The sequence below is a fragment of the Canis lupus genome, chromosome 29, assembly GCF_048164855.1.
Source record: "Canis lupus baileyi chromosome 29, mCanLup2.hap1, whole genome shotgun sequence".
Taxonomy (NCBI): Eukaryota; Metazoa; Chordata; class Mammalia; order Carnivora; family Canidae; genus Canis; species Canis lupus.
The window spans coordinates 34,109,603-34,137,369 of record NC_132866.1 but is presented as its reverse complement, the minus strand read 5'-3'; the positions used below and the strand labels follow the sequence as shown (position 1 = coordinate 34,137,369).

The 27,767-nt window shown below is 38.5% G+C and overlaps 1 protein-coding gene across 12 annotated transcripts in view; it reads left to right on the top strand.

Moving 5' to 3' along the window:
• The window catches only part of EXOC6 (exocyst complex component 6), a 223,381-nt gene that overhangs the window by 14,895 nt on the left and 180,719 nt on the right, over positions 1-27,767 (top strand). For 3 of the 12 annotated variants that reach the window (XM_072806092.1, XM_072806088.1, XM_072806098.1), the window contains exon 1: positions 1,653-1,832. The exons of 4 other annotated variants lie outside the window; for them this stretch is intronic. In XM_072806092.1, coding sequence (XP_072662193.1) covers positions 1,732-1,832 — 101 coding nt within the window. In that variant the 5' untranslated portion in view covers positions 1,653-1,731. Of the gene's footprint in view, positions 1-1,652; positions 1,838-27,767 lie in introns of those variants that run through there. 5 more of the 12 variants (XM_072806096.1, XM_072806100.1, XM_072806097.1 and 2 more) reach the window with 4 other exon arrangements.

The following is a 27,767-nucleotide window of genomic DNA, read 5'->3' as shown; positions in this document are numbered from 1 at the left end:
CTCACAGATGTATGAAAAGGAACTAATCAAAACAAGTACACACTATTAAAACAGTTGGTAGTGGAGTGGACAAATGTGCTAAATTGAATCTAGAGTTAGTAGAGAAGGTCATGATTAGATAGGGGACTCTTAATGAAGGAGATATATTTGAGTTGAATTTTCCAGGGAGGTCAGGAATTTCAGATTAATGGAAAGGAGGGCATTTAAATATGTTTGTAATGTTTATTGGGCCTTTACTCTATGTGGCAGGCAGAATAATGGCTCCCTAAAGAGGTCTGTGTCTTAATCCCTGAAACATGTAAATATGTCATACATGACAAAAGGGATGTTGCAGATGTTATTAAGGTTAAGACCTTAAGATAGAAGATAATAGATGTGAATGTTTCAAGGTAGTAAGTTTGTGGTAATTTGTTACAGCAGCAATAGGAAACTAATATAATATGAGATAGGGATATGAGGTAGACATTACAAATGTGGTCATGTACAGACGGGGAGACTGAAAAAGATACTAGGTTCTTGCTCAGTGTCACTCAGCTGTGAAGCAAAGGAGCAGGGGAATTAAATTGAGGATACCTGTCCCTAGAGCTCATGCAATACCGCCGCCTAGGATTTTTGTAGGGAGGAGGATGGAGGTAAACTTCTAGTAAAAGCTCACTGAAGGGGGTGAGTTACACAGCTGGATAGGAAAGAGCTTGGCTCACTCAAAGGAGAGTTCGGAACCTTGGGTTAATGGGGATCAGAAAACAGTTGTCCCTCAGCGTTAGGTTTGCACTCCCTGATTATCTTCCTCAGTGGCTACTTTGGCCACGACAAACTGGTTTACCCAGCGTCCCACAACAGGTCATTAAACAGGACGCTTCTACGCTAGTACTTTGCGGAAGCCACGCGCCACTTCCCCATCTTTGTGATGCCTGCCGCTCTCGAGGGCTTCCACTCCTCCCCATCCCAGCTACAGCCCCTGGAAGGCACTGGGGTTCAAGGGTTTCAAGGACTAAGGCATGAAGTCACACGTTGCTCTGGACCTCTCTTGTATCTTTGCCATCAAGTGTAGTAGATTTGCATCATTTAATTTTCCGGATGCTTATGGCTTATTTCCAAGGTGACTGGCCGCTGTGAACTTCCTGCACGAAGGCACCGGAGCAGTAGTCACGGTCGTCAGCTGGGATCTTCTCGGTGCATTCCTAAAAAAAAATCCTCCCACACACAATTTTGATTTTTTGGAGTGCACATTTCCTTTTCACCGACTCCTCATCTCCCAGAGTACATCGGGTTTCCTTGTTAACGTTCCCGCAGCTTTGAATACAGATCAAGGGGGATGGTTTCATTTTCACCGCCTCATTACTAAGGTATATCGAGCGCGTTAGCAGAGGGCCTGGGGCAGAGACTGCAAGAAGAATATACGGGAAAGCCGGGCCAGTCACTAGGTAGCAACTAGGGGCGAGTGGCGGGGGAGAGCGGAGGGCGAGGCGTCTTCTCTCCCGGCCCCTGCCGGCAGCACCACACGCTCCGACAGGTGCGGGAGCTGAGCCCCGGGCCCGGCCGCGTGCGCGTGTGCGTGTGCGTGTGCGTGCGCGTGCGCGTGCGCCGCCTCCCTCCCCCTCTGCGCGCCCCCGCGCCGTCTTCCCGCTCGCCACGCCCCCTTCCCCGCCCCCTTGCGCGCGCGCCGCAGGCTGCTCGTCCCCGCCGTCCGCGCGGCGCCGCGCCTCACCGGCTCCTCAGCTTCCAGCCAAGATGGCGGAGAATAGCGAGGGTCTGGGCACCGTCCCCGAGCATGAACGGATCCTGCAGGAGATTGAGAGCACCGACACAGCCTGCGTGGGGCCCACCCTCCGGTAAAGCTCGCATCGTCCCGGGACCTCGGGCTGCCGCCGTTGTCCGCTCCTCGGGAGCCGGGCGGGGCGTCCGCCCCCGGCCGCGCGCCGGGCGTACCGACAGGTGGTGCGCGTGGAGGCGGGCGGGGGCGCTCCGGGGCGGCGGGCCGAGACCTGGGCCGAGCCCGGGCGGGGAGGGGCGGCACGCGCGGCTGCACCTGTCTGCACCGCCCGCCTCCGCCCCGGGAGCTGTCACCGCGCGGCCGGTGGGTGTGGCCTCCGCGGCGCGGGTGACCCGGGTATCCGCGGCGCCGCCGGGCCCTGGCGGCCTGGGGTCCTGAGGACGCGCCTTGGGCCTCTTGGGCTCCCGGCGGGGCTGAGGGCGGCCGTGCTGGGGCGAAGGTTAATTGCCGGCAGCCCGCGTGACTGGGATGCCGAGGCGCCCGCAGGTGGAAGCCGGGGCGCGCAGGGCTGTGGCGGCCGTGGGAGAATTGAAATTGGCCGGGAGTGGCCGGCACCATCATCCCCCATCGCGGCGGGAGTGGGCGAGAAGGGAGCGTGGGCTGGCCGCGAGGAGCGGATGCTCGGACCCAGCGCCCGCTCGCCAGGAGCGCCTTCCTGGAGCCGGGGAAGCTTTTACTTATTTGCGAACGTTTCATTAATTTTGCATTAACTTTCCCGTTTATTTTTTTTTATTTTTATTGTTTTAAAAGATTTATCTATTTATATATGATAGACATAGAGAGAGAGAGAGAAAGAGGCAGAGACACAGGAGGAGGGAGAAACAGGCTCCATGCCAGGAGCCCGCCGTGGGACTCAATCCCGGGACTCCAGGATCGCGCCTTGGGCCAAAGGCAGGCGCTAAACCGCTGAGCCACCCAGGGATCCCCAACTTTCCCGTTTATTTTAAAGAAGATCTCCACCCTTTAGAAATAGTATTAGGTAATGAATATTCCAGACTGAATATCTGCTGCCCTAATAATAGAATATTAGTTGGGCGCTGTTGTGATCCATTAGGTTAGCTTAGGCATTCTCACCAAGGACCAAGTGCCTGTTAGAGGCGCTTGGCTGGCTCCGTGGGAAGAGCATGCGACTCCTGATCTCGGCGTCCTGAGTTCAAGCCATCTCAGTTGGGTGTAGAGATCATTTACAAATAAGTAAATAAACTTAAAAAAGAAAAAAAGAATAACTGCCTTTTGAAGATAAGGTTTCTTTCGGCTTTCCTAATGATAATAATGTATTATTATTCACGTAGGGAAGTTAGGAGTCATTGTGCTTTACTTTCTAGAAATGAAGTGCTGTATGCTTTGTGGACTTGGGGATGTAGTATCAAGCAAAGCCATTTATAATGTAAATCCACCTTGCCCTGAGAGTCTGGAGTGTTCTGCCCTGGTTCTACCGCTGACAAAGTGTGCGGCGGTGGACAAAAATCATTTAAGCTCTGAACTCTCAATTTTCTTATTCCCGTACTTGGGAAGGGAGTGGGTATTTAAATGCCCGGGACATTAGAGATCTTGCCTATTTGTTCACTCTTGTATCCAAGCATGTGGTAGGCACCAGATAAGTTGTTGTTTTGTTTTGTCACATGAAGTTCTTGCTATGATATGATAAACATAATTAGTGCATTTCCTTAATTTTCTAGCATCATAATGATTTCTTTTCATAGAACTTTGTACAGAGATGCTTGGGTGGATCAGTGGTTGAGCCTCTGCTTTGGGCTCAGGGCATGAGTCAGGTCGTGATCCCAGAGTCCTGGGATCGAGTCCAGCATCGGGCTCCGCACAGGGAGCCTGCCTCTCCCTCTGCCTATGTCTCTGCCTCTCTCTGTGTGTCTCTCATGAATAAATAAATAAAATCTTACAAAAAAGCAAATTCTGTACTTTTGATAATGAAAGTAGAAATCATAGATTAAAAGGAAGCTTTGTTTTCTTCATTGCACATGATGAAACTGAAAGAGTACAGTATGTGGTATAGTTATCAGAACAGCCAATTTTTTTGAAAATAGTGTGGGTTATGAGGGGAGATACTTCCTCTTGGGAAAAAAAAATGCTAGGCAGTATCTTTGAAAAGAGATGAAATTAACCTAGAAGAAAATTTTGAAATATATTGAGAGACTTTTGTGACACAAATAGAAAATATGTATTCATGGTGTTATTCTGTTCTCTTTTGCTGGGCAGTTGTGTCACCACCTCACTTTGTTGAAACCCATGCCGTTTTCTTTGGCCAGCTCCAGTGACTCATACTTATCCTATATATACACTTGGCATCATGTTCTCTTAGGAAGAGAACCTGTCTCTTAGAAAGAAAGGGAGAGGGGATCCCTGGGTGGCTCAGTGGTTTAGCGCCTGCCTTCGGGCCGGGGCGTGATCCTGGGAGACTGGGGATTGAGTCCCACGCCGGGCTCCCTGCATGGAGCCTGCTTCTCCCTCTGCCTGTGTCTCTGCCTCTCTCTGTGGGTCTCTCATGAATAAATAAATAAAATCTTAAAAAAAAAATAGGGAGAAAATGCCAATTATCAGGAATTACCAATTCTTTTTTTAAAATTTTTTAAATTTTTAATTTTTTAAATTTTTATTAATTTATGATAGTCACAGAGAGAGAGAGAGGCAGAGACATAGGCAGAGGGAGAAGCAGGCTCCATGCACCGGGAGCCCGATGTGGGATTCGATCCAGGGTCTCCAGGATCGCGTCCTGGGCCAAAGGCAGGCACCAAACCGCTGCGCCACCCAGGGATCCCCAGAATTACCAATTCTTGATACTGGTATCTGCAGTGATATTACTGGTAACATCACTGCAGATTCTACAGATATTAAAGGAATACTACAAATAATTTCATGCCAATACATTTGATAACTTAGAAGAAATGGACAAATTCCTTGAAAAATACAAACTATCAAAGAAGGTAATTTATCCAAATTGGTCTTTAGATTTGGATAATCTCAATCAAAATCCCAGCAGAAGTTTTTGTAGAAATTGACAAGCTGATTCAAAAATTCATATGAAAATCTATTGGACCTTGAAGAGTCAAACTGATGGGAAAAGATGAACAGAGCTAGAGGACTTACAATAACTGCTTTTAAGGTTTATAATAAAGCTATAGTAATCAAGCTAGTGTGTGGTACTAGCATTCAGTGAAACTGAATAAGGAATTCCATAAATAGATCACACCTATGGTCATTTTTTGACAGAGGTACAAAGGCAGTTCATTAGAAAAGGATAATATTTTAAAATAATGATGAAACAACAGAATATCCATATGCAATATAATGAACTTTGATGTATACACTATATTTAAAAAGTAACCCAAAGTGGGTGATAAGCCTAAATATAAAATGCAAAACTATAAAACTTAGAAAACATAGGAAAAAAGATCTTTGTGACTTTGGTTCGGCAAAGATTTTTTACATACTATTCTAAAAGCATAATACATAAAAGAAAAAAATGATAAATTGGACTTCAGCAACATTGAGAACACATGTTTTTCAAAGATACTCTTAAGGGAATGAAAAGCCACAGACAGAAAATCTGAAAATCATGTATCTCATTAAAAAAAGTGCCCAAATTGTATAAAAGAAGTCTTTAGATAAGAAAGCAAACAGTCCAATTAAAAATTAAGTAAATGAATAGATACTTCACAAAAGATGGTACGCACAAAGCAAATAAGCGCATGAAGAGATAGTTAACATTAGCCATTAGAAAAATATGAACTGGGCAGCCCCGGTGGCGCAGCGGTTTAGCGCCGCCTGCAGCCCAGGGCATGATCCTGGAGACCCTGGATCGAGTCCCACGTCAGGCTCTCTGCATGGAGCCTGCTTCTCCCTCTGCCTGTGTCTCTGCCTCTCTCTCTCTCTGCATCTCTATGAATAAATAAAGAAAATCTTTAAAAAAAAAAAAGAAAAATATGAACTAAACCTGCAACATTGAATCATCCTATTGGAATATATAAAATGAAAAAGACTAACCATACCGTGTATTGATGAGGGGGAACAACTGGCACGCTCATGCCCTGCCATGGGAAGTTCATAGTTGTTTATCAGGTTGAAGAAGTTCCCTTCTATTCCTAGTTTATTCAGTGGTTTTATTATGAAAGTGTGTTCAGTATTTCAGATGCTTTTTCTGCATCTGTTGAGATGATCATGTGTTTTTTAATCCCTTATTTATGTGGATATTACGTTAATTAATTTTGAGATATAAACCAACCTTGCATTTGTGGGATAAATCCCATTTATTTATAGTGTGTAACCCTTTTTATATGTTGCTGGATTCTATTTGCTAGTATTTTGTTTACGATTTTTGCATGTGTATTCACAAGAGATATTGGTCTGTTATTTTTCTGGTGATGTTTTTGGTTTTGTTATGAGAATAGTACCTCAGAGTGAGTTGGTCAGTGTTACCTGAATTGAGGTGGCCATGTGGGGTTTCTTCCCCTTTGTTTTACTCGTGTGGTGTGGTACATTGATTTTTTTTTTTTATTTTTTATTTTTTATGTTGAATCTCTCTTGCATTCTTGGGATAAATCCTGTTTAGTCATGGTGTATAATCCTTTTACTATGTTGTTGGATTCAGTTTGTTAGTATTTTGTTGAGTGTTTTTACATCTGTATTCATAAGAAATATAAGTCTATAGCTTCTTTTTGATATCTTTATCTGGCTTTAGTATTAGAGTAATACTGGTCTCATAGAATAAGCTATGGAGTGTCCCTCATTTTACACTTTTCGGAAGAGTTTGTGGAGGGTTAGTGTTAATTCTTTAAGTATTTGGTGGCATCATCAGTGAAACCATTTCTTTGATGGGAGGTTTTGATTACTGATTCAGTCTCTTGCAGAAATCTGTTCTGATTTTCTAGTCTTTCTGAGTCAGTTTTGTAGTTTGTATCTTTGGAGAAATTTGTCCATTTCTGCTAGGTTATCAAAATTGTTGGTATGCAATTGTTCAAAGCATTACCTTATAACTTTTTATTTCTGGAAAGTCAGTAGTAATGACCTCTCTTTCATTCTTTTTTTTTTTTTTTTTAAGATTTATTTATTTATTCATGAGAGACACAGAGAGAGGGGGGCAGAGACATAGGCAGAGGGAGAAGCAGAGTCTTCGCAGGAGCCCCGATGTGGGACTCGATCCCCCATCCCAGGATCATGACCTGTGCTGAAGGCAGTTGCCCGACCACTGAGCCACTCAGGCGTCTCTCATTCTTGATTTTAGTAATTGGAGTCTCTCTTTTTCTCTTGGTCAGTATAGCTAAAGCTTTGTCAATTTTGTTGATCTTTTAAAAAAACCATTCAACTTGTGGTTTTATTGATTTTTATGCTGTTTTCTAATTATTTCACTCGTGTCCAATCTTTATTATGTCCTTCCTTCTGCTTGTTTTGTATTCGTTTTCTTTTTATTGCTGCTCTTTGATGGAAACTTAAGCTCTTTTTTTTTTTTTTAAAGATTTTATTTATTTATTCATGAGAGACATGGGAAGAGAGAGAGAGAGAGAGAGAGAGAGAGAGAGAGTGTCAGAGACACAGGCAGAGGGAGAAGCAGGCTCCATGCAGGGAGCCTGATGTGGGACTCAGTCCTGGGTCCCCAGAATCATGCCTAGGGCCGAAGGCGGCGCCAAACCGCTGGGCCACCGGGGCTGCCCAAAACTTAAGCTCTTGATTTGAGATCTTTGTCATTTTAAAATAGAGGCTTTTACAACTATAAATTTATTGCTAACCACTGCTTTAACTTTGTCCTAAAGTATTTTTAAAATTTCTTTTATGATTTCTTCTTTGTCTCATTGGTTATTTAGAAATGTATTAATTTCCACATATTTGTGAATTTCTCAAGTGTCCTGTTCTTAATTTCTAATTTCATTACATTATGGCCAGAGATCATAATTTGTGTAATTTCAGTTCTTTTAACTTTATCGAGGCTTGTTTTATGACTTAATATATGACCTATCCTGGAAAATGTTCCATGTGCACTTGAGAAGAATGTGTATGTTACTGTTGGGTAAAATAATTCTATAGATGTCTGTTAGGTGTCTTTAGCTTATAGTTATTCATGTCTTCCTTTTTGATGTTCTGCTTAGTTTTGTCCATTATTAGATATAATGGATAGTTTCTGCTTCATGCTATTTTGGGCTCCGTTGTTAGTATGCTCTCTCTGTATACTTGTTACATATTCCTGGTTGATAGACATTTTGCCATCATAGTATATTCTTTATCTGTAGATTTGTTTTAAAGTCTATTTTATCTGATAATAGTATAGCTACTCTAGCATTTTTAAGGTTGCTTTTTGCATGATATGTCTTTTTCTATCCTTTTACTTTCAGCCTGTTTTTATATTTGAACCTAAAAACTACCTCCTATAGATAGCATATTGTTGGATCTTGTTTGTCATCCAGTTTGACAGTCTGCCTTCAAAAAAAATATTATATTTATTTGAGAGAGAAATCACAAGCCGGGGACAGAGGGGCAGAGGGAGAGGGAGAAGCAGACTCCCTGCTGAATAGGAAGCCCAATGTAGGGCCCCATCACAGGACCCTGAGATCATGACCTGAGCCAAAGGCATGGCTTAACTGACTGAGCCACCCAGGCAGCCCTGCCTTTTTTTTTTTTTTTTTTTTTTTAAAGATTTATTTATTTTAGAGAGAGAGAGGGGGAACGAGTGAGTGTGAGTTGGGAGAGAGGCAGAGGGAAAGAATCTTCAAGCACACTCCCTGCTGAGTGTGCCTGATGTGGAGCTTCATCTCACAACCCATGAGTCACAACCTGTGGCACAATCAACAGACACTAACCGACTAAGCCACCCCACACCCCAATAGTATGCCTTTTTTTTTTTTTAATAGTATGCCTTTTGATTGAATTGTTGAATCTACTTATGGATTTAATGTTATTTATATAGTTGGGCTTATTTTACTGCCATTTACTCTTTTTTTTCTGTATGTCACATTTCTTTTTTGATCCTCTGTTCCTTTTTCACTACTATTTTTTATTGAGTATTTTCCAGTATAACATTTTAATTTAATGATTTTTTTCATTATCTTTAAAAAAGTTATTTCTTAGTGGTGGTTCTCAGAATGGACTTCAGATTTATTCTAACTTAAGTCCAGTGAAATACAGAAATGTTACTTCCATGTATCTATTCTATCTTTTTTTTTTTTTTTTTTTTAAAGAGAGTGTGTGCAAGCAGGGCAGGGAGAGGGATACAAGGAGAGGGAGAGAGAGAATCTTAGACAGGCTTCATGCCCAGTGCAGAGTCCAGACATGGGGCTGGATCTCACGACACTGAGATCATGACCTGAACTGAAATCAAGAGTCGCTTAACTGATGGAGCTACCCAGGCACCCCTGTTCCCCTTTTCTGTGCTATTATTGTTATAGGTTTTATAGCTATCCATGTTACAAATCCAACAGTACATTGTTGTAATTGTTACTTTGTATAACTTTTGTTTTTTAAAAGAATATAACAGAGGATAGCCAAGTATATATTTATAGAGTTTGTTATGTTAACTCAATTATCATTTCTGATTGTCTTTATTTTTTGCTGAGTTTTAAGTCATCATCTTGTGTCATTCTCTCTCTCACCCCCTCCCTCTCTCTTTCCCTTTCTTTCTCTTTTCTTTCTTTCATGTCATTTTCTTACTCCAGTACAGCTTTGCTCCTGTATCTCCTTTGTACTCTTATTGTCAAATATATTTCTATATGTTAGGCCCACAAATAGAATTATGTACATGTTGTCTTACGCAATTGCTTTTTAAGTCAGTTAGGAGAGATGCTATTTATACTGTGTTTTATAATTATGTAGTTGTCTTTACTAGTACTCTGTGTGTGTGTGTGTGTGTGTATGTGTATGTGTGTATATACTGCCATCTGGGCTTGCTCTTTTGATTGTGAAGAACTTCCATTAGTTTTTCTTGTAAGGCTGGTCTTCTGCTAACTAATTCTCTCAGTTTTTGTTTATTTGGGAATATCTTTGTTTCACCTTCACTTTTGAAGGATAGTTTTGTTGGATATTAGACTCATAGTCTGACAGTTTTTTCTTTTAGAGTTATGAACATGTTATCCCACTGTTTTTTGGTCCCCGTTGGTATAACCTTGTATGTGATAAGTGGTTTTTCTTTTGCTGCTTTTGAGATAATCTCTTTTCCTTTCATTACTTTTACCTTGATGTGCCTAGGAATGGATCTGTTTCTGTTTATCCTTCTTGGAATTCATTGGTTATCTAAGGTGTCCAGATTAATGTGTTTCATCAGAGTGGGAATTTTAATCATTATTTCTTCATACATCCTTTAAATATTTTTTCTGACATTTTTACCATCATAAAATAGTACTATGGTGCCACCATCATGTGTATGCTGATGTGCTTAATGGTGTCCACATTTCTCTGAGATGCTATTCATTTTCTTCACTCTTTTTCCTCAGTTCTTTGGATTGTATAATCTCTATTAGTCTGTCTTCAAGTAGTCTTTCTTTGCCAGTTTATATCTGATGTTGATATCATGTGATGCCTTTTTCATTTCTGTTATTTTCAACTCCAGAATTTCCATTTAAAAATAATTTCTATCTCTTTATCAATATTTTTTATTAGACATTGTCATCTTCTTTCATTTCTTTAAGCATAGTTCTTAAGTATTATGAATGTAGTACTTTGAAGCCTTTGTGAAATCCAACATCTAGCCATCTCACAGGGCCTGTTTCTTTTTTCCTTATATGTGTCATAGTCTCCTATTTCCTTGTTTATCTCATAATTTGTTATTGTTGTTGCTGAAAACTAGAAAGTTTAGATAATATATTGTAGCAACTTTTGATAAGGGCTTCAGCCTCAGCCTAATTCCAGGAGGAGTCCTGGAACATGAGTGACATTAGTTGAGTTGCAGGGGCTGCACTTTTACTTTATCTCCTAAAATCTGTCAGTGGCTGCAGATTGCCCCCAGGTGTCTGTGTGTTGGGTGACATGACTTTCCAGGCATCACCAGATGGAGTGCCTCCCACTTGCAGGTCTCTAGAGAAGGGTGCAGCTGTGAGTCCTTAGCAACTGGGAGATGAATGTAGCACCAGGAAACAGGGATGTACTACACATTCCAGCAGCTAGAACACATCCAAGGAGAAGATAGTGCTCATAAGTGTTGAAGGAATAAATGATAAAACTTTTTCATTTATCTCTTTATTTCACATTTATTCCTGGCTTAATGATTTTTCTAGTGGATGAAATTCCCCAATTTTCCTCATCTTGATTTTTGTATCTTGTTTTTCAAAATTATGATAAAATATATGTAGTATAAAATTTGCCATTTTAACAACTTTTAAATGTATAGTTCTGTGTCATTAAGTACACTATGCCACCACCATCTGTCTTCAGAATGTTTTCATTTTCCACAACTGAAACTATGTTCATTATATATTAACTCTCCTTTCCCTTTTCCCACCAGTCCCTGGCAACTACCATTCTGCTTTCTGTTTCTGTAAATTTGAATACTCTAGATACCTCATATATTTGGAATCATACAGTATTTGTCATTTTGTGGCTGGCTTATTTCACTTAGCATAATGCCCTCAGGTTCTTCTATGGTATAGCATGTGTCAGAATTTCCTTCCTTTTTAAGGCTGGCTAGTACTCCATTGCATGTATTATTTTTTGTTTATCATTAATCAGTGCACACTAGTATTGCTTCCATCTTTTGGCTGTTATGAACAATGCTGCTATGAACATGGTATGGTGTACAAATATGTGTTTGAGTGCAGTGATAGTTTTTTAGGCAGTCTCTGGGACATGTTCTGACTGCAAGAGGGCTTTCCACCTTTCTTTCTCCGGTTCTCTTTGGTAAACTAGGTGACCTATGATTTTTAGCTTGTTGCTCTCATGAGTTATACCAGCCTCCTTTCAATTGTATACTACCAGAATCTCCATTGTTTTCAAGAATGTCCTTGTGTTTGAACTTCCCCACACTCTGTTCTAAATAACGTCACTTTCTTTGGGGAGAGCTTTGCAGCTCTCTGTACTTATCTCCTGTATCTCCCTGTGCATATAATCTTTGAGCCACTTTTCCAAAGTTGGGGATAGAAACAGTGACTTGCTTCTCTTAGACATCCTTGTTTTAAGAGCAGGACTCTGGTAGGGTAGTAAATTCTAGTCTGCTCAGCTTGTTACTGGTAGTGTAGAGCCTCTGTCCTGTGAGTGAGCCGGCGTGAGGCAGTCAGGATCCTGGCTTCTTCATGTATGGTAGAGTCTCTGTGCTATGACACTTTCATGGGGCTGAGTGAAGGAAGGGGGACTGGGTATAAGAAGGGAGCCCTCAGCCTCTTGGCCACATTCACCTGGAACACAAAATTGGTGGGAAGGAGGATGGGAAATTCTGGATGCCTGTCCATTTTTTGACACTTGACTAAAACCTGCAGGGAGAGGAAGCCCTACCTTCTTAGCCACACCCACCCAGGATGGAGCTTCTGTCATGCTGAACTGGGTTTAGGGAGGAAGGATGTGGGTCATGGTTCAAGGGCCACAAACTCTTACTGTTCTTATCAGGTATTTAGTAGATTTTCTTGAATAAATGTTTCTTCATTTGCTGTATGCTCTTGGGACAACTTCCAGAGACTTGGGTTTTTTTTTTTTCTTGTTTGTTTTAAATAATTTTTACTAAAAGAAAAAATAATAATTTTTACTAATAATGGTTGTTTCACTAGGAAGCAGCTTTGTGAGTTCTGGAAGCTTCTTGTTGCTTTTAATAGTGGTAAAATTCACAAAACAAAATAAGCCATTTTTAAAGGTATAATTCAGTGACACTTAGTACCTTCACAAAGTTATATAACCATCACCTCTATCTAATTCCAAAACTTCCATTATTGCAAAAGGAAACCGTATACCCATTAAGCAGTCATTCCCCATTACTCCTCTTCTAGTCGTTGGCAACCACTATTTTGTTTTTTGTCTATGTGGATTTATTTACTCTGGGTATTTCATTTAAGTAGAAGCATACAGTATGTGATTTTTTGTGTCTGGTTTCTGTCACATTAGCATAATGTTTTTGGGATGCATCAGTGTTGTAGCATATATCAGTACTTGTTTGTTTTTTAAGGCTGAATAATATTCCATGGTATGGATATTCCACATTTTATCTATTCTTCATTTGGACATTTGGGTTATTTCTACCTTTTAGATGTTATGAATATGCTATGAACATTCATGTCCAAGTTTTTGTTTGAATACTGGTTTCAATATTTTTTGATATATATCTAAGTATGGTATTGCTGGGTCATACGATTATTCTGTGTTTAACTTTTTAAAAGTCTGTTTTATTGAAAGCCAATAGTTTAAAGTGCCATGAGGCTTTGATACTGTCCTTCATTGTTGAAGATATAAACTCTGACTTACAGCTTTTAGCAGAGCTTTTTAGGCAAGCATCAGAGTAAAACAAAAGCTATCCTATGATAGAGGCTTAATGGTAATGTTTAATTTATTACTGTAACTGATATCAGAATGGTAAAATTTTCTGTCAGGTACAGTGCATTACTATAAATGTTTTGGCTAGTGGAAACGTAATTACAGCTAGAAAATGGACAAATCTTTAGGGACATCCCATACATAAAGAGTACAATTTCAGAAATGTTTGTATTATGACACTTTTTTACCTATACAGTTTTAACATAGGAAGGCTGAGCATCTCTTCTAATTTGACAACTCTTCCAGTGTGAGTTTTACTGCAGTAGCACAACAAACTTAATTATTTCTAGCATTTTTCTTTTTATAAATTGAAAGAGTAAACAACTGACTATGCTCTTGCAGAGTTACTCTGGGAAATCTCAAAGACAGTTTTAGGTATAAAAGATACCTTGAAATTTTTTTTTCTCTATTTGGGCCCCAAATTTTAGAAGACGAAATCAAAACAGTTATGAGCTGTTACCTGAGAAGCAATGCTTCGGTACTGAATTAAAGTGAAAGTGAAGTATTTAAAAAATAAGCATAGATAACTTGATTGAAAAGAACCTTCGTTCTTTCCTAAGTAGGAGGAAACATTTTTGTTTGTTTATTAAATAATCAATATAATAAAGTCCAAAGGAAGCATAGAAAATTATTCTGGCAAAATGGATCCACTGCTGCTATTTAGGTAGATTACACAGAAGGTAAAGAATAACCTTTCATATTATAGGCAAGTCATTAACCAGTAAACCAAAGCAGCAAGCCCAACAAAATTGAGCAAATGTTGCTAAATTTTAAATGTATTTTATAGCTTATTGTCAGATTCAGATATTATAAACCAAGGCAAATACAATTCATTTTCCATGTTTGGTTGTTCAATATGCTTTTTCATGTTTTGGAACAGTTTACTATAGAGTTTACTATTCTTTCTTGGGGATCTGTCAGGTCAAAATCATTTTCAGGGGTACTGGCTTGCTTAGTTGCTGGAACATGCAACTCTTGATCTCAGTCAGGGTCATGAGTTCAAGCCCCACACGGGGAATAGAGCTAATTTAAAAAAAACAAACATTTTCAAATAACTCTAAGAGGTTTTTATGTTAATATGCAGTGTGTTCATCATTGCTCTTTTTTTTTAAAATTTTTATTTATTTATGATAGTCACAGAGAGAGAGAGAGAGAGGCAGAGACACAGGCAGAGGGAGAAGCAGGCTCCATGCACCGGGAGCCCGATGTGGGACTCGATCCCGGGTCTCCAGGATCGCGCCCTGGGCCAAAGGCAGGCGCCAAACCGCTGCGCCACCCAGGGATCCCATCATTGCTCTTTTTAAATGAATCAATCAGTAGATTTTTAAAAAATTGTTTTAATTTCTAATATAAGTATTGATAGTTATGATCCACATAAATAAAATCTTTTTGGAGTTCTTAATAAGTTTTGAAAGTGTAGAGAGACCAAAACATGGGAGAACTAATGCTATAGGACAAAACCACTCTTTTTCTTTGAAAAACAAAACCTTATATACAATTGTATTTCTCTGTCACTATTGGTCTTAGTGTAATTTCAATATCTTCTAATGATTTAAACTTTTAACCAAAGTAACTGTATTTAATTTAAATTTCACATTGAAACAATGGAATGGAACATTGTGAACTGTCTGTTGTACACAACAAGCATTTTATCAGACTAGCAATGCTCATGAGCACATACAGCTCTACAGAGGAGAGTACACTCCTACCAATGTCCCTTTTATAATTTTTTTAAGGTTTTATTTATTTATTTACTTGCATGTGTGCGCGTGCAAGAGAGAGAGAGAGGGGGAGAGAGAGAGAGACATGAGGGGACAGGGAAGGAGCAGAAGGGGAGAGAGAGAGAGAGAGAGAGACATGAGGGGACAGGGAAGGAGCAGAAGGAGAGAGACAAACAGACTTTGCACTGAGTATGGGGGCTTGATCCCAATGACCCTGAGATCACAACCTGAGCTGAAATCAAGAACTGGATGCTCGGGGATCCCTGGGTGGCCTAGTGGTTTAGCGCCTGCCTTTAGCCCAAGGCGGGATCCTGGAGTCCCGGGATTGAGTCCCACATCGGGCTCCCTGTGTGGAGCCTGCTTCTCCCTCTGCCTGTGTCTCTGCCTCTCTCTCTCTCTGTCTGTCTCTGATGAATAAATAAATAAAATCTTTAAAGAAATAAAAAGAATTGGATGCTCAACTGACTGAGCCACCTAGGCACCCCCCACCCCTTTTACATACCTTTCTAAAGTGGGAAAAATGAACATTTTCATTAACAAGTCGCCAAAATATACCTTCTCTACAGCATATAAAAAACAAGCAATAGTATATAGTGTTAATTATGCTTAGTAATCAGTCTTCTAAAATTCTACCATTTAAAAAAATTAACTAGATAACCGTGATTATCTATTAATTTAATATCAAAGTTTTAAGCTACTTAAAGATCTTAGAAATCATTGTCAATGCAGGTTGTAATAAAAATTTGTCAGAGGGGTGCCTGGGTGGCTATGTAGGTTGGGTGTCTGCCTTTGGCTCAGGTCAGGATCTCGAGGTCCTGGGATTGGAGCCCTGCATTGGACTCTCTGTTTAGCAGAAAGTCTGCTTCTCCCTCTCCCTCTTCTCCACCCCCCCCCCCCCCGCTTGTGCTCTCTCAAATAAATAAGTAAAATCTTAAAAAAAAAAAAAAAAAGGTTTGTGAGTATAATGATTTAATTTAGTTGAGCACAAATTTATATTTTTAATCATCTTAAATATTTATATAGGCTAATGTTAGCTTATTTGAAAAGTAAATCTTTATGCATTTAGGAAAAACAAACCAAAGTAGAATAAAATAATTAGAGAAAATAAATAGCTTTTTTTCATAAAGCGAAGTTATCAAACTCGGCTTGTTTGCCAAAGTTTTACTTTGATTATGTGAACCTTGGACTTTTAAAATGTTTCTGAGGGGCACCTGGCTGGCTCAGTCAGTAAAGTATGAGACTCTTGATCTCATGGTTGTGAGTTCAGATCCCATGTTGGGCATGAAGCCTACTTAAAAAGAATAAAAATAGAAAAATTCGAAACTGTTTCTGAGGTAATTCTTGTAAGATTAATTTTTTTAAGTCTAACATTTAAACTATTAGAAGTTCTTTTTTTTTTTTTTAAAAAAAACAGATTTTATTTATTTATTCATGAGAGACAGAGAGAGAAAGAGAGGAGAGACACAGGCAGAAGGAGAAGCAGACTTCATGCAGGGAGCCTGACATGGGACTTGATCCCAGGTCTCTAGAATCATGCGCTGGGCTGAAGGCAGTGGCGCTAAACAGCTGAGCCGCTGGGGCTGCCCATACTATTAGAAGTTTAATTTACTTGTTCCCTGGGAATTTGACAAATATTCTATTTATACAAGTACTTATAATATTTTACCAATGAGCCAGACAGAAGAGTTAAACCCTTTCTGAACTGCACATAAAAACTTTATAGTTTTGTTTCTATGATTTCACCCCAAGTTAAGAGACATAAATTGTAGAGATAAAAACAAACAAACAAAAAACCCTCACTGGTCCAGATACCAAAGTTTTTGGTGAGCATGAAATTCTTACTTGATGTGACCTCTAAATAGGCAAATAGAAAAAATTACCAAGCTAGAGTGTCTTTTATCTTTTACCCAAGAGATCTCTGTCATCTATGTAGAGGGATCATCACCAAATAAGTGGTGAAGCCATAAAACCAAATTGTTAGGTATTGTTATCACTTAGAGGTAATAATTTATTGGCCATGCAGTAATTAAAAACCAAACCAAACCTATAATCTGTAGAAGAAACAATGACAACAACCAGAGAAACAAGAGTCAGCAAAGTTAAATGTATATTGATTGCCACTTGGTTTTTACGTCTGGGATCCAAGAAAAGAGGTGCCTAAGCTTAGGCAGCCCATGAAGTACAATTCTCTGGCAGTGCAGTTTCTTAGCTGTGCCAGGAGAATCCACTGGACATTTTGGTGAAACTTTCAAAAGTTTTAAAAGATAGTTTAAAAAAAAGATAAAACATGGCCCTCATACAAATATAAAATTAATGCATGCCAAAGATTTTTTTTTAACTTGTTAATTAATGAGAGAACTAATAAGCTGTTAAAACTGTTTCAGAGACGGTGGCAAAAAAACAATTATTGGCATTTGGAAATGCTAAAATAGATTTGTAAAGAGACATAGCTGGTCACTATCTTCAGGGCAGTAATCAATTGCATTCCACAGGCCAAAATGTCTTGCATTTATATGGAGAAGAATAATTTGCTTTACTCTCAGTTTTCTACAATTTATAAGGATTTAAAATAGGTCAGATAGTGAAAGGCACAGATAATCTCAAAGAATGTGTCTTTTTTGTTTTTTCACTTGCAAAAGTTTATTTTTATGAAAATGAAATTTATCAATATTTTTCTTCTGGATTTTGAGCTATAGGAAAGTTTTCCATAGTACTAGATTATAGAGGAATCCATCCATGTTTTCTTTTGGTACTTATATTGTTTTTTAATTTTTACATTTCTATTTTTTGAATTTTCTTTGGGTATGGAATAATGAATGGCTCCAGGTTTTATTTATTTATTTTTTAAAGTTTATTTATTTATTTACTTATGTAATCTCTACACCCAACATAGGGCTCAAACTCACAACCCTGAGATTAAGAGTCTCATGGTTTTCCAACTGAGCTATCCAGGTGTGCTGGATTTATTTTCTTTTATATGGCAGTCCAGCTATCCTAACACTTCTTATATAAAAAGCATATATTTTTCACATTGATTTGAGATGCTGCCATTACCATTTTTTTAGAAAATTTTTATTTATTTATGATAGTCACACAGAGAGAGAGAGAGAGAGAGGCAGAGACATAGGCAGAGGGAGAAGCAGGCTCCATGCACCGGGAGCCTGATGTGGGATTCGATCTCGGGTCTCCAGGATCGCGCCCTGGGCCAAAGGCAGGCGCCAAACCGCTGCGCCACCCAGGGATCCCGCCATTACCATTTATTGAATTTTCATATGTGGTTGGTCTTTTGTTTCTTTATTCTTTATTCATTGTCTGTATATCTATTCATGTGCTATATATATACCATGCTTTTAATTATAGTGGCTTTATTGTTATATTTGCTAGGGCTACCTTTACCTCATTGCTCATCTTTTTCAGGGGTTTCCTGGTGACTCTACCTTTTTAAAAATTTTTAAAAATTTTAATTTATTATCTTTTTTGAGTATATTTGACACATAATCTTAGTTTAATATGTACACTATTTTAATTCAACATTTCTATACTTTATGCTATGCTTACAAGTGTAGCTACCATCTGTCACCATGCAATGCTATTATAGTACCTGTATTCCCTATGTTGTACCTTTCATCCCAGTGACTCATTCATTCCATAACTAGAAGCCTGTATTTCCCATTCTCCTTCACTCATTTTGCCCTTCCTACTAACCCCTCCTCCCCTTTGGCAACCATCAGTTTGTTCTGTGTAAGTATCTGATTCTACTCTTTGTTTATTCATTTGTTTTTTAGAGTCTACATGAAATTGAAATCATGTGGTATTTGTCTTTCTCTGACTTATTTCATTTAGCATAATACTCTCTAGCATACAGATCATCTCTTGAGCTATTAGGCAAAATGCACATTATTTGATCTACTTTAGAGAATTTAACATTTTTTTGTTTGATTATCTAAAGTCTAAGGAAGCAGTCTACATCTGCATTCATTAATTTGCAGTAAGCATTTTCAGTTAAAATTGATTTAGCAATTCAATTTGTTATCCTAGAAGACAAATACAATTTTGTATGTATTGGGTGTTTCCATTTCTCATCTTTTGCATTTTACCAAGTAGCACAGAAGTCAACAGGAAGAGACATCTCAGGTCAGAAGTGTAAAAACAGGAAGGAGGAAGTCTATTGCAAATCTGTGTTAGCAGATTATCAATTCAGGTTTCACTATAGAGGATGTCCATTAGCGATTATCATTGTACTTTGTTGTTACCCAGAATTAACAGTAAGTGTTAGTGTTATAGAACGTCAACCCTAGTTATAGGAAGTAATGTTAACCAATGAACTGTACTAGGTTCTTTCCTATGCATGGGAACAGGATATTGTTAGTGAGAACAAGTCACAGAAATTGCATATAGAGGAAAACAAGGAAAACAAAGTAAAATTCAACATCAAAAATATAGGGAATATCTCCTGTATTTTTTTTAAAGATTTTATTTATTTATTCGATAGAGAGAGAGAGAGAGATGTAGAGACATAAGCAGAGGGAGAAGCAGGCCCCTCCCATTGGGAACCCGATGTGGGGACTCAATCCCCAAACTGGGATCACACCACTGAGCCACTCAGGCGTTCCTATCTCCTGTATTTCTGCCTTTGCTTGAGCCTGATGTTTTGGCAGGTTGCATGACTCTTTAAGATATGATGGTACTCTTTTTTTTTTTATTTAATTAAGGTATGTCAACTCTTTTATTTAAAAAATTATTTGACGGAATGTCTTCAATTGAATTAGAGGAAGCACCTGGGCATTATTTTGTAAACCATGCTAAGAGTGTATAACTAGCTGAAATATTTCATGGGAAATAACACAGAAGGTGAATAAGAAATCTTTATCTGTATTTTGTGATGAAAGAAATTGGATACTGTGTTTATACATTTTTTCCTTCTGAGTTTGCTAGTAAGATACTTATTAGCATATCCTGAATTCTTTACTTAGCTGTACAATGTTGTGGATGTGTTGGAAAAATTAAAAAGTATTGTGTAAAAGCTAGATAGTGGCTGCTGCTGCTGTTGCTTCTGCTGCTTCTGCTTCTGCTTCTGCTTCTGCTTCTGTTTCTCCTTCTCTTCCTCCTTCCCCCACCCTTGGTTGGCATGTTTTTTTCCTCAGGAGTCTGCTAACCTAAACTATGCCTTTACACACTTATTTATGGATTATTTTGTGGTAATGCTTCCCACATTTTTTATGTCATAGCACAAACAGAAAAATGAGAGATGGTCATTGTGGTATGCCTGTAACCTGTTCAGTTGGGAAGATGTACTCTAGTATATTGATTAGATGAGGGGGTTTGTTAACCCCTTAAAATTTTAAGAAATGTTTATGTATGTGTCAGTGTGTACCTGGATATGTGTTTAGGGAATTTTTTTTTTTTAGTTGTAGGTGCTAAACCAAATTGAGTTAACGTAAGGAAATATAACAAAAAAAGTGGAAGCTTACTGGCTACTTCACAAAATTCTTAAAGCAATCATGCTTCTTAAAAGACTGAGATAAAGAGGTAGAAGAATGTTTCTTTCTCTGTCTTCCTTTTCCTCTGAAGTATAGCTTTCTCTGCTTCTCTCTATACTTAGTGGAGGATGACCACCTAGAGCTTCCATATGTCAGTCTGGCACATATAGCTGCCTCTGAAATCCAATTCAAAATTCCTGAAAGAGCGTATCTGATGGAACCAGTTTGGATCAGTTGTACACCTCTGGGCAATGTACTGTGAGTGGAAGAGACCATATTTCTTTTTCAACTTTGTAGTTGGTCAGGAGTTCTCAGAGAGAAAGTGTATATTGCAGTTGTGTTTGTGAACTTTTCTGGGGAGAAGATCCAACTTTTTTTTTTTTTTTTAAAGATTTTATTTGTTTATTCATGAAAGATACACACAGAGAGAGGCAGAGACACAGCTAGAGGGAGAAGCAGGCTCCATGCAGGGAGCCTGAAGTGGGACGGCCCGGGTCTCCAGGATCCGGCCCTGGGCTGAAGGCAGCACCAAACCACTGAGCCACCTGGGGTGCCCTGAGAAGATCCAACTTTGATCAAAATCACAAAGGAGGATCTTGCCACTCCCAGGCCACTGTCCAAATAAAGATTAACTGATCCAAGAGTTATAATAGAATTCCCACTACTTAGTACATCCTTCATATGAGTTAACTGTTTGCTTTTTTCACAGTGCCATGTCCTTTTCTGCCTGTTTACCCATGATTGATTACCCCTCTCTATTTTTTCCAAGTACTCAAATATTACCTATCATTGAATTCTCATCTTAGGTCCAACTTCCTCCATGAAATCTTTGCATCTCAGAATAAGGCATTCTAGGTGTATATGTATTTATATATAATTTTTTGTGTGTGTCTGAGTTCTTATACCATGGATTTTTAAAGTGCTATACAATGTTATTTAATTGTGTGTGAATGTATGTTTTAATATTTATGTCTTAAATACATGTCTTAAATGCAGGACTAACGAAACTCACACATATCTGATTAGTTCCTACCATGTTGCATAGCGTAGTGCCTTGGGTAAAGCACCCTCTCAATAAATACCTTCTGAATAGAATTAATGAAAAACAAAACCCTTTTTGTTTTATAGAAAACTTGAAAAATATAGAAGAATAGAGAGGAAAAAAAATGTTTCCTATTATTGAAGGAGACTCCTAATTGACATTAATTCTAGTTTATTCTTATATTAGAAACAACAAATATTATTTACTTGTTGAATGTTTATTGAGCAAACTTATGCCATTCAACAAGTTAAATTTTTAGTATTAAATTTGTTAAATGAAAATATAATTTTCTTGTATAAATTTTCATCCTGGTTATTATTTCCTTATTGTTGTACCTTGAGGTGGTTCTTATTTTTGTCAAATTCTATAAACAGTGATAATAACTCTAAAATAATTTCCTAGGATCTTTGTTCCCAAAGTAAAAATAATCATGTATATAATAATGAAATCTATTGAACATTTACTATTTTAAACATTTAAATGTATTATTTAATCTTCACAAAAAGCAAATGAGATACCATTATTATATACATATTATGTGGATGAAGAAATTGAGGTAGAGGTAGATTAGGTCATTGGCTTTAGTAAGTGCAGAGTAAGTGGTACAGCTAGATGAACATAGACCCTTTGGTCTCCCAGCCTGTACTCTTATCGTTATGCTTTGCCTTCTGATTTAGAGTATCAGATAATAAAAGCTGCAGTGCAAAAACATTATTCAATTTTAACTGAAAAAACATGGCAAGGTTTATATTAAGATTAGGAAAGGCAAGGAATGTGACCAGGACTATGCTCAGGGAGGGAAGGTCCTGTATTTTAAACTTGTGCTTGGTCAGAGGAGGCTCAGACACTGAAATTAACTCACAATAAAATGATGTAGGTCCCTTACTCCTCTGCAGCTCCCAGATACAGGGCTGTAGTAACTTTAGTAAGGCCAGTCTCCGGTTTATTCTCTCCAGGAGATGGGGGCTGCTTGATGCAGGAAAAATCCCTGACTTTTTATCTTCTCCGTACCCTTTTTTCTTTTTTTCTTTTTTTCTTTTTTTTTTTTGTTTAATTTTTATTTATTTATGATAGTCACAGAGAGAGAGAGAGAGAGAGAGAGGCAGAGACACAGGCAGAGGGAGAAGCAGGCTCCATGCACCGGGAGCCCGACGTGGGATTCGATCCCGGGTCTCCAGGATGGCGCCCTGGGCCAAAGGCAGGCGCCAAACCGCTGCGCCACCCAGGGGTCCCTCCGTACCCTTTTTTCAATTCTAAATGATGAAAAAGCCAAAACACCACCACCATTCCCTACCTTCCCTTCTCATTCCTATCCTTTTGTTCATTCCTTTGGTAAAAAGTACATAAGTCAGGTTTGCTTTTAGGCCTGTTTTAGGGCTGGTTCTTTTCAGTTTGGTAGACCAGGCCTAAGAGAATCTGTGTACAATGGCGGGTTTGTTATTTTGTTTTGTTTTTGTCATGTCTGAATGTGAAGGCAGGCAACTGTTCTTTGTGTGGTTTATGAGACTGTGTGTGTATATTGTTGATGTCTGGGTATTGCCAACTTTATTGTGGAGCAATTTAATTTTCAGAGACTTGATTAATAGAGGCATTGCCATAGTAATAACAAAGGTACTCTGGAAGTGAGAAGTGACTATTACATATTTCAGGTAAGTGATTTTCAGCAACAGAATGGTGATTTTTGTGCAGTGAGCTGCTTTTACCTTTTCTTGTGCAGTATTTTCTAACATCCTTTTTAAAAAAATTTTTAAAAAATTTTCCAACACTCCTTATGGATCCAAGACTTGGATTGTATACCTGGCTCTGGCCTTTTTAAAGATTTATATATTTATTTGAGAGAAAGAGAGAGTGAAAGAGAGAGAGCAAGCTGGGTGAGGGACGGAGGGAGATTGAGAGACAGAATCCTTATGCAGATTTCCCGCTGATCACAGAGCCTATCACAGGTCTTAATCGCAGGACCCCAAGATTATAACGTGATCATGATGGCTAGCTCTGGCCTTTTTAGTAGGCACACGGTGTTGAGCAAATCCTTTAACTTCTCAGACCTTCATTTCCTCCATGTGTGAGATAGAGATTAAACCAATTGTCCTGTCTTCCCCAACGGGGTTCTTGGAGTCAAATGCAGTGATGTACTATGCAGAATTGCTTTGTGGATTGCAAAGTACTAAAACAGATGTAAAAGCTTATTTTTATTTATTTATTTATTTATTTATTTATTTATTTATTTATTTATTTATTTTAGTTATTACATTCTGCTTTTAAAATTTTTTTTTAAATTTTTATTTATTTATGATAGTCACAGAGAGAGAGAGAGAGAGGCAGAGACATAGGCAGAGGGAGAAGCAGGCTCCATGCACCGGGAGCCTGATGTGGGATTCGATCTCGGGTCTCCAGGATTGCGCCCTGGGCCAAAGGCAGGCGCCAAACCGCTGCGCCACCCAGGGATCCCTACATTCTGCTTTTGAGTGGTTGCAGAATTGTTCTTATCAACTTACTGTTTTCTCTGCAAAGCTGTGAAATGACCAATAGCAGTGGACTGTAGTCAGGATCAGTAGTGAGAATTGAAATCAGCCTTATATCAGGGAAAACATGTTTCTGCTTTCCTCCATACTACTTGTGAGTTATACTTATGTAGCAAAATTTTTTGTCTTTTGAAAAACACATTATAAAAATTAATATTTATTAAGATGTATTTTAATGCATTTTTAAAAGATTTATATTTATTCATTTGAGAGAGAGAGCACAAGCAGGTGGAGAGGCAGAGAGAGAGGGAGAAGTGGGGAGCTCAATGTGGGGCTTGATCCCAGGACCCAGAGATTATGACCTGAGCCAGAGGCAGACACTTAATCATCTGAGCCACTCAGGCATCCCTAAAATTAGCATATTTTTGAATGCTTTCTTCCAAAGTTCAAATTAAATACATCAACATCTTGCTTTCATTTTTAATATATTGTGCAAGTTAGTAAAGTTCTTGATTTTACTTCAGGATCTTATATGATGGTGTCTTTTCTAGGACCTCCAAAAATTATGAGCCTGGAATTGCCAGAGAATTTTTATGGTGTTTATAGTTCTTTTGTGCCATTTTTAACTATCACATTAAAGTAATAAGGATCAGGATAAAGCAGCTTCAAAAAAAAGTTATTTTGATTTCATGGTTTTTGTTAATTTGGTTGAGTATGAAATTCATACCATGTTTTGATGCAATAGTAAAATATTTGGATTTGTACTTTTTGGTGAAGGGTGCCCTCTAGTGACCCTGTCCTTTTCATTAAATTTTGCAATATTTTGCATCATTTTGGCACTTATGATTTGAATATAGAAATAAAAGACGGGTGGCCCCAGGTGGCTCAGCAGTTTAGTGCCACCTTCAGCCCAGGGCCTGGTCCTGGAGACCTGGGATCGAGTCCCATGTCAGGCTCCCTGCATGGAGCTTGCTTCTCCCTTTGCCTCTCTGTGTCTCTCATTAATAAATAAATAAAATCTAAAAAAAAAAAAAAAAGACACCTTCAGTTCTCAAACAATTTAGATGAAATGTACATGAAATAGTTAGAAAATAAGTTTTATGTTATGCAAATAAAAGATACATTTTTAAAAAGATAGTGTTACACAAATAAAGTAATAGAACTAAGAAAATTCCAGGAAAGTTATTATCCAATATGGCTATTGATGAAATTTCTCTAAAGCAGCTGTCTTGAGCTGAATTGTGAAGGAAGGTTAAGATTGAGGCATATATTGTGAGGAAAGGACATCTTGCAGTGGAAAAAGAAGTTAAGGACAGTACCAAAAAGGACTGATGCCAAAAGTAAAAAAAAAAGAGATAGAAGAAAAAAAGAAATTACTTTGGAAAATATTTAAATTTAATTCTAATCTACATATTTTATGCAGATGTCCAAATAATTTGTATTGTACTTATAAACTTTTTTTTCAGGGATTCAGGAAGGATTTGGCTGGGCATTTGTGACTTGGGGTTTTTCATGTATTTGCAATCAGATATTCGTTGCTGCTGGGGCTGAAATTATCTGGACTAGATAGCCAAGATGGTTCCCTCACATTGTTGGCAGTTGATATGGCTGTCATTCTTGAGTGCTCTATGTGGTCTCTCCAGCATGTTATTTTATACATGGTGGGTGGCTTTTCCCAGAGTGGATGTCTAAAGAAGTTCGGGGGCAAGTTGCATGTTTTTTTTCTAGTTTCTGAAGTTGTGTGTAATTACTTCTGTTGTATTCCATTGGTCAAAGTACTCAGAAGCCTGCCGAGATTCAGAAGGCGGGTATATAGATCTCACTTCTCAGTGGAAAGTGTGTAAAAGAACTTTGGATCTATGTTGTAAAACTACTTCATTTATTTTCCTACCTTTTTGAAGAATTATGCTCAGTACAGATACATTTTTAATGATTTAGGGATCAGTAAACCTCTGTGTTAAGGTTAACTATGCATGTTTGTTTTTTTGCCCTTGATTTTCAGTTTCTATTGCATATGATTGGTACTTAATGAATATTGTTGGAAAGAATATTCCTTTGTCTTTATGCAAGTGTTACTGTCTTGGAGGTATTTCATTTTTTTATTTGCTCCTGGATTACAGAGTGTCAGGGAAAGTTATGGGAATGTTGTTTTTCATGTTTGATATATTTGATAAAATGGTTGGGGAAATGTTATGAGTACTTGGTATTATAATTTTATATTGACTACTTTTTTTCTTGCTATTTTTAAAAATAGATTTTATTTATTTATTCACAAGAGACATACAGAGAGAGGTGGAGACACAGGCTGAGAGAAGCAGACTCCTTGCAAGAGCCTGATGTGGGACTTGATCTCAGGACCCTAGGATCATGACCTGAACCGAAGGCAGATGCTTAACCACTGAGCCACCCAGGCATCCCTTTTCTTGCTATTTTATATTGCTAAGTAGAATGAGCAAGACTTTTGTGCATTTAAGATAGAGAGATGGTATATTTGCTATTTGTTGTTTAAAAGAAAGGAATTCCAAGTGGAATTCTTCATGGAAAAAAGCGTCCTTAGGATGCCTAGGTGGCTCAGTGGTTGAGCATCTGCCTTTGGCTGAGGTTGTGATCTCAGGGTCCTGGGATCGAGTTCCGGATTGGGCTCCCCATAGGGAGCCTGCTTTTCCCTCTGCCTGTGTCTCTGCCTCTCTCTGTGTGTCTTAATGAATGAATGAATAAATCTTTAAAAAAAAAAAAGAAAGAAAAAAAGCCCCTTCTCCCAAATGAGAACTCATTTACTATCTTTGACTAATATTTTATCCCTGTGTTTTTCACATGGATGCTGCTGAAATTTTGGGCACCTTAGATGTATCTAAAGGCTCCTAAAAGGAGTTGCACAACCAATTTGCCAAATTTATTGATATACTAAAAATCTGTTTTTTCTTTAAAGATTTATTTAGAAAGCGTGCACACACATGTTGGGGGGGAGGGAGGATGGGCAGAGGGAAAGAGAGAAACTCAAGCAAACTTGCTGCTGAGTGTGGAGCCCCAATGTGGGGCTCAATCCCATGACCCTGAGATCATGACCTGAGCCGAAATCAAGAGGTGGATGCTCAATTGACTTAGCCACCCAGGCACTTCCCCACCCCAAAATCTGTTTTTAAAACTATTTCTGAGTTTTTAAAAAATTTTTTAAAATTTATTTATGATAGTCACACAGAGAGAGAGAGGCAGAGACATAGGCAGAGGGAGAAGTAGGCTCCATGCACCGGGAGCCCGATGTGGGATTCGATCCCGGGTCTCCAGGATCATTCCCTGGACCAAAGGCAGGTGCTAAACCGCTGCGCCACCCAGGGATCCCTATTTCTGAGTTTATTAGCAAGCAATTTATATTGTATGGAATGGCTTTGTTAGGTTTTGAAATTTTCTGATTAGTTTTTCTGTTATTTTAACATTGTCTTCATAGTATCATTTTTAGGAATATTTAATTTGTCAAAAGCTGATAATGGAGTGGTTAGTTGTCTTATATTTAATATTCAGAAAAAGTTATGTAAGTAAGCAAAATGCAAATGTTAGCAAAATGTTAGTAAACAAAATTTCAGTACTAATTAGTAAGATCAGTACCTAGAATCTGAAGAGTTCAGTATAAATAGGAAATTTGCTGAAGTATCACAAGCAGTCTCACTAATACAAAATACCAAATCTTAATTACTAAATACTAGAGATATAAAATTAAGGTCAGTATGTTAGACATTAAGCTTGATATGACTTTTGAAACACTGGTGAAAGAATAGGAAGAATGCATATGGACTGGAAGAATAAAGAATGCTTGAAAGGATGTAAAAGCAATTTTTTATTACTAGA